Below are 7,250 nucleotides of genomic sequence, written 5' to 3'. Positions count from 1 at the left end.
CATGGGGAACCTGTTAGCTGAGCCGGAAGATAGTTTGCCTGCTGGTGCAGATGCCAGTGGGGGGCAGCAACGTATTGTTAGTTGGAGCGAAGCACTCAGTCGTTCAGGTTCTTGCTCCGGTAAATCGACGATGGAGGCCGTAACGACTGTTCGGAACCCGTTTGTGATTGACGCCCATGAAACTAAGGTAGAAGGAGCATCACTACTGTTCGGCTACACATCCACCTCGGATTGTCTGTGTCTGGTTTACACTCTGACAACTGGAAGTCAAGTCCCACGAATCAACTGGGAGTCGGTCGAGGCAACGCAGCTTCCCGATCCAATGCTATTCATATACGAGACACAACATCGTGACTTTGGATGTGTTGAAGACACGGGAGCATCCCCGCACACGGGAGCATCCCCGGACACGGGAGCATCCCCGGACTCGGGAGGCATGTGGCGCTGTGTGGGTGATGGATATTGCAAGGTAGGTCAGAAGCAAAAGCTTCTTATTCAATTGCATAGAGCTGTGCAGCGTACAATTTGCATTTGCATCCTACCGAATGAGCAGCAGCAGGAGCAGTCGGGCTCTGGCACTCTAGTCAGACATAATTCATGTCGGGAGCCACGAAGTAACACATGGGTTCAGTGGTACATACTCCAGCTCAATAGCGCCGGCAAGATAGACACCTGGCAATGCAAAATGCGCTGCAACGGCCAGTTCTTTACTATACAAAAGATCTTCAGCCTTGCTGATGACGAAAGATCCAGTGGTCTATGTCTCATCTGCCAGGATCTGCAAGCTACCATCACCGTCTTACCCTGCAGACACTTGTGTCTCTGTTCCGAGTGCTCCCAACGCATCGAAGAAAAATGCCCCGTCTGTAGGGGCCCTGTGGCCCAGTTCTTGTTAGTAGACAGGGAGACACCTGCGAAGAACTTGGAACTGTAATGATAGGGTTAGACTACTACATGTCCGGAGCACAATGTTGGACCACAACCTTGGATTACCGCAGTGTACCGCGGACCTCTCCACCCGGGCAACACATAGCGGAGAAAGGGACTATGGACGGGAGAAAGGGACTATGGACGGGAGAAAGGGACTATGGACGAGACCATGTAGAAGCCGTGACCATTCAGTGGAAAAGAGACGCATAGAGGGTTTAGTGGAAACCCAGCAGGGAAGGAGGACGCTGCCGGCGGATCTCTGAACCTCGACGGATCTCTGAACCTCGACGGTGGATCCTCTGGTCATTTTAGTGATTAGACTATTAATTCTAATGGCCTGAACAGATTGAGTTCCGCGGGCATACGCAATATTTCGCGCGCGTGTTCTTGCCGCACGCGTGTTCTTGCCGCACGCGTGTTCTTGCCGCACGCGTGTGTTTGTAGAAAAACATACATACATGTCTTGGGTCAAGTGGTTATTTGTTCCATTCGTTTTAGGTCAATGCCCTGCTGGTTGGGTGAAGAACGGGGACGAGAATCGATGTTATGCTATCTTTCGTTTCCGAGATGTTCGTGTGGGTGCGGCGGCTTCGAATGAGGATGCGGATCCGGAGCGTGGTACGTGGAGTGAGGCTGAGGATCTGTGCATGCAGATGAGTACGTCGTTGGTAACGTTCCATGACGCCCAAGATGAGCCATTAGTTCGATCGAAATTAAACTTTCTCACGAACGACAGTGGACGCCTTGGTCCATGTTGGATCGGGTTGAGAAAGCTACCCCAGTCTGAGTGGTTCTGGATGGATGACCGAGAATACGAAATGGAGAACCTGAGGCAGAAAAAACGTGCTTCGGTCGTGGACAAGTGCGGCGCGATCGGCCCCAGTGGCCTCCAAGATCGCGTCTGCAACAACTCAAAATTAAAGTGCTTCATCTGCAGTACTCACTGGAGCCTGGCAGACCCCTCCTTCGCCGTCGCCATGGCCCGGCACGACTGGCGCAGTCTCGGCCTCGACCCGGCACCCAACGACCCTGTGTTCAAGAAACCAAATAACGCGGCGACCTGGAGAGACAAACCCACCGAAGAGCCTCCAGGCCACGCCCCATCTGCGGGATACGCCCCATCTGCGGGACATGCCCCATCTCCGGGACATGCCCCATCTGCGGGACATGCCCCATCTGCGGGACATACCCCATCTGCGGGACATGCCCCATCTGCGGGACATGCCCCATCTGCGGGACATGCATCCCTCCCCCCGGGCCACGATTCCAGCCAAGCGTTCCCCATTGTGGCCGGCATGCCTGGCGTAAGTGTAGCGCCTGGTCAGGGAGCAGGAGACCCGGCTGAGGGCGGTAGTTACTACGCCGCCGCAGGTCTTAACGCCGGCGTCTCAGCTGGCGTCGCGGCGGGTGCGGGTAAAGGCGAAGGCCCGGCGTCTACACTTGTCCCTCCGGCAGCCAAGGTGCACACCAAAGTCTACACTGAAAAACGAATCGCGGGACGCCATCCTGAAGGCGATTCTCTCACGGCCCTGGTGGCACCGGCCCTGGTGGAGGCTGCGGCCCGACCACCAGGTACCGCACCTCTCCCCGGTAACGACACTGCCGCCATGGCCCTCGCGCATCACGCGCCCGATCGTCTTCAGAACTTTGCACACGCGCGCGGCCGCGACCTCTGGGAAGAAGACGCCGATGTCGCACTCGGCCGGGGACTCATGCGCAGGGTCGACGACGAACTCGTCCAAGTCTACAAGCAGAACGCCGATAACTACCTCCTCGGCGAACAACTCCAACCCGCACCTACAGAAACGGCAGTAGCGGCTGACTTAGAAGACATTGGCCTCGATGCAGACTGGCAGGAGATAGGGGGACAGAGCTTTGCTGGGGGCAGCGAATCTGCGTGGTCTTCATTGGTCAATGTTGACCCCGCGGACTTCGCGGAAACCCGCGATTTCGAAGTGGACAACGAACTGAGCGGTCAGTCGCTGGCACTGGCAGGTGATTGGCAGGCAGGAGATTGGGTGGAGCGACAAGCACTGGAGGGCGAGGGGTTGGATGAGGAGAGGGCGGAGAGTTCGTCTTGGATCGAGGATACCTTCGGGCCCTGGCTGCCCTCCGTCATTGAGAAGGCGATTGGTCTAAACCCCGGTTCTGAAGGCACGAAGCCGGGCGACAAGCCGCCGTCAAGCAAGCCTGGTAACTCCCCTCGGGAGGCGCCTTCGCCAGTGCCCCCAGAACAAACAGCTGTCGGGAGTGTCGCCCTGGAGGAGGCTCTGCCTTCCCTGGCCGAAAAGGCCGTTGGTCTGAACCCCGGTTCTGAAGGCACGAAGCCGGGCGACAAGCCACCCCTAAGCCAGGTGCCTTCAAGCAAGCCGAACGAGCCCAGTAGCCCTACTCCGGCGGCGCCTTCGCCAGTGCCTCAGGGACAGACGGCCGCCGTCGCTAGTGCCGATCTCCAGGACTTGCCGTCTATCGAAGAAGGCGACCAGGTCGTGAGCGGCATGGGGCCCGGTTTGGACTTGCTCGATCGCGTGGCGGAAGAAATCCTGCTGCCCATTGCCGAGGTCATTGCGGGTCCGGTCTCGACCACAACGACCACGCCCGCGCCTCCGGCAGCCGCTTACTTACCGGTCGGGGCCGCTAACTTACCGCTGGACTTGGTCGAGGAGGTCGCCGAAGACGTGCTATTGCCGGTTGTGGAGGAGATGGGGGAATCGGCGTTGGACCGGTACCTCAAGAACGGCTCAACGACCACGACTGCTGCCCCCGCTGCGGCGGCGGCTAACTTACTGACCGCAGACGCTAACTTACCGGCCGGGGCCGCTAACTTACCGCTGGACTTGGTCGAGGAGATCGCCGAAGACGTGCTATTGCCGATTGTGGAGGAGATCGGGGAATCGGCGTTGGACCGGTACCTCAAGAGCGACTCAACGACCACGACTGCCGCGCCCGCTGCAGCCGCGCTAGGAGTAGGCGACTTGCTGAAGGGAATTGAGAAGGGCGTGGAGCGGTCAATAAGGACCGTGCGGCAGCCGATGACGATCCCGCGCGGAAGTTCGGACGATGAGGTAACGACCACAACCACCGCGCCACCGGAGGCCGCAGCTGCCGATGCAGAGGACCCGTCGTCTTTGCCAGGGGGGCGAGTGGATGACTTGGGGAGAGTGGAGGCCAACGGGAGAGTGGAGGCCAACGGGAGAGTGGAGGCCAACGGGAGAGTTGAGGCCAACGGGAAAGCGGGCGAATCCCATTCCGGGGGTTTCCTGGAAGATCCGCGAGCGATGACTTTGGCGTACGGAGGTCTCTTTGCGTTGAGTGTTTTGGGTGCCGGTCTTTGGACCACATACGTGCGTCGCTACCAAGAGGCAGTGGCGGCCGACATTAGGGAGAGCGACTTAGTGGTTCGTGATTAGGTGAAGCCCGCCTGGGAGCCGAAGGTTGAGGGTGTGCGTATTGTATGTGGGTGTGTGCGCAGTTACGGTGAGATGTGTGCAAGGTTATGGTGCGCACCATAACCTGCTGTTAGGGTATGACGATAATGGGGGCGGTTTGCCTTGGTAGGGGGATGCACCTGAGTGAAATATTCTCGCGAAATATTTTTTAACAGGAACTGACTGTACGGAACTGACTGTACGGAACTGACTGTACGGAACTGACTGTACGGAACAGTGGTAAAGACAACAGTGAGTGCACGCAATGAGCAAGGCCACGGACAAAGGTCAGAGTAGCGCAGGAGAAACATGGAGGGATATGTTTTATAAGATGGAATGGCCGCAGAAACTAGACTGGAGTCAGGTGCAGTTGTATATGAAAGAAATCGCAGAGGGAATCATGGCCGGAGTCGAAACCGCATTCGAGGACGAGCCCTCCGAAACTTGACCATAAGTACTCTACCCCCGATACTTGAAGCGCGCCTGAGATCAAGTCGCGTTGTGGACGCAGCTGGACGACGCAGCTGGACGACGCAGCCTGAGCATGGATGGATTATGGCGGGCATTAGACCATGATAAATTTTAGCGAGCGCACATAATCTGCGGGCAGCTCGTCATCCGCAGCGTACTACTCGATGAGCGTATCGCACCCGGTATATCCTACTTCCCGGGCTATCCTACTTCCCGGGCTATCCCCTCTTAGGTGACTTCACTGGGGAGGGGGTATCACCTCAAGAGAGAGGTATCACTAGAAGGTCGCCTGTGGCGGTTGCGATTGTTGACGCGCAGGCAGGCCGTAATGTCGGTTGGCATTAATGCCGCATGGATAACGGGGGCGGTGGATGTCACTAACAGGGTGGAGTCGCTCCGTTTTAGTTTTTGCTCGTATCAATCCATCGGTATTTGTGAATGCGACAGGGACTTCTCGCCGCTGTATCAGACTGTCAGTCTGCCTCATGCGCGTGTCCTGGTTTTAGAATGCTGCCTACTTCTTCTCCCTCCGGACTTTGATGCCACCTGTTTGCGCCACCGCCACCTCTTGTCCTCACCCCTGATATTCCCACCTCTAACCTAACCCGCCCCACCCCCTCCCAGAGTCGTTACCCCCGCTCCTCGATTTTCCTTCAACTAATTATGGAAGCAGCAGACCTACATAAGATCGAAACTACTTTCAAGACAATTTTGAGGAAAAGTCAGGCGCGGCGGTGCTTAATTGATATCACAGCAGGCACTCAAGAGCCCGGAACTTTGTTTGGAATGCCGGCCACCCGGGTTCCATGTTCGGCGGCACTGACATTAGCGGCAGCAGACCAATTGCTTATCTGGGATCACTTCAGGAAAACATGTCTGCCTCTACGGGGTGTCGATATAGAGATAGTCGCAATTATAGCCCCTACGGCTTTACGCTCGAGAATCGAAGACATGGGAGTGCAGCATCTGGATATGGATGCATGGATACAACAAATTACCAAAAAAAAAGTGGTCCCCGTCAGCTTAGATAAGCGACAACGGTTTCTATCATGCCTCCGCTCTGGCCTACTATACAAGAGCTGCAAAAAACTAGGGTGCAACACTGTCATCCGGTTTGAGACGAATCGGGACATTGCCGCACACGTGTTCGAACGAATATTTCTGGGCTCCTTGGAGCGGAAAGACATCTATGAAGACATCAGGGTGGTACGACCGCTTGAATTAGTGGACCAAGATGGTGTTGGTCGACTGCTGGTGTCCTTATCGGGAAGCGCAGAAGCGAAAGCAGAAGCGAAGGCAGAAGCGAAGGTAGAGACTATCGAAGCGGAGGCTAGAATGGTTGATGCACTAAGCGGTACAATGACATTGGAGGGTTGTTGCAATGAGTTCATGAAGGCCATCCCGAGCGAAATGCCAGCGGCTCTGCTAAACGTTAGAGCCGTCCTTAAAAAATTAGAGGCGGAAGAGCGCATCGTTGTACCTGGGAATGGCAGTGACGCTAAACGGCCATGTGGTATCTGTTGTCGTCTGTTTGCTTCAGTGGATAATAGGTTGTGGCTCACAACAGATTTGTCCAGCAAGAATGTTGGGCATTGTTCTATTTGCAGAAGTATTTCGAAATATTTCGAGGGGCTTGATAGTACAATTGACGAAGAAGTTGAAAAAATTAATCATGGCCAGCCAGCCAGCTTAGCTACGTCTTGAGCGGCTGTTGTGGGGAGTGTTGTTGCTCTTGAATTTTCTAAGAGCATTCTCAGGGCTGGCCCGCTTGACTTCTACCCATTGGTCACTCAAGTAATGCAGGTTCCACTGCTGCATAACCGAGTCCACACTGTCCGCGTCGGCGAATTCGCAGAAACCGAAGCCTCGACCTGACCCGTCATGTCTCGTCATAATCACGCAGTCCTACAAAAGATATATGGGCTGCCGCAGATATACCAACCCACTCTGACCACCCTGGTGTTGTGCACCTGGTGGTCTGTAGGTTCGCTCGACTCAATTAATCATCAACAAATAAATATAGTTGACATAATGACTTACGACAACTCTGCCATATGCTGAAAAATGTTTCAGCAGCTCGATTCGGGTTGCGCTTGGAGGCACGTTTCCTATGAATATCTTCTCGGTCCTGAAGTTAATAGGCTCTGTCTTGAAGTATTCCACTGCGCTCATTCAATTGACGGAATCGACCGGTATGCACACGCGTAGCACACACTTTAATCAAGCCGTTAACGCCAAGCCGTACACTTCGTACAGCCAGCCGTACTCATTTGCGCACCACTCACAGAATAGTTACGCAAACTGTAGCCACTTGGGTAATCTTATTGGGTTCTTGTCACTCGTCGCTTATGCAGTCAGCCATTTTTGGGCTTGTTTCTTCATGCTCACTTCAAGTTCTGAGTTCTTCGTGGCTAACTTGCT

The 7,250-nt window shown here is 55.1% G+C and overlaps 3 protein-coding genes across 3 annotated transcripts; all 3 read left to right on the top strand.

Moving 5' to 3' along the window:
* Nucleotides 1-130: 130 nt before the first annotated feature.
* Nucleotides 131-934, top strand: GNI_042200 (zinc finger, C3HC4 type (ring finger) protein; the record flags this gene model as incomplete). Its single annotated transcript, XM_011131203.1, has 1 exon — nt 131-934. The coding sequence occupies one exon, from the start codon at nt 131-133 to the stop codon at nt 932-934; it is 804 nt and encodes a 267-aa protein (XP_011129505.1).
* A 454-nt stretch (nt 935-1,388) lies between these two features.
* GNI_042190 (lectin C-type domain protein) lies at nt 1,389-4,340 on the top strand (the record flags this gene model as incomplete). The annotated part of the gene is made up of 1 exon (XM_011131202.1): nt 1,389-4,340. The coding sequence occupies one exon, from the start codon at nt 1,389-1,391 to the stop codon at nt 4,338-4,340; it is 2,952 nt and encodes a 983-aa protein (XP_011129504.1).
* Nucleotides 4,341-5,492: 1,152 nt separating this feature from the next.
* On the top strand, nt 5,493-6,533 carry GNI_042180 (hypothetical protein; the record flags this gene model as incomplete). The annotated part of the gene is made up of 1 exon (XM_011131201.1): nt 5,493-6,533. One exon carries the CDS (start codon nt 5,493-5,495, stop codon nt 6,531-6,533), a length of 1,041 nt encoding a protein of 346 aa, XP_011129503.1.
* Nucleotides 6,534-7,250: the final 717 nt, after the last annotated feature.

Source organism: Gregarina niphandrodes (genome assembly GCF_000223845.1).
Source record: "Gregarina niphandrodes unplaced genomic scaffold scaffold00006, whole genome shotgun sequence".
Classification (NCBI taxonomy): Eukaryota; Apicomplexa; class Conoidasida; order Eugregarinorida; family Gregarinidae; genus Gregarina; species Gregarina niphandrodes.
The sequence above is the reverse complement of the archived record's forward strand: the minus strand, read 5'-3'. Positions and strand labels throughout refer to the sequence as shown.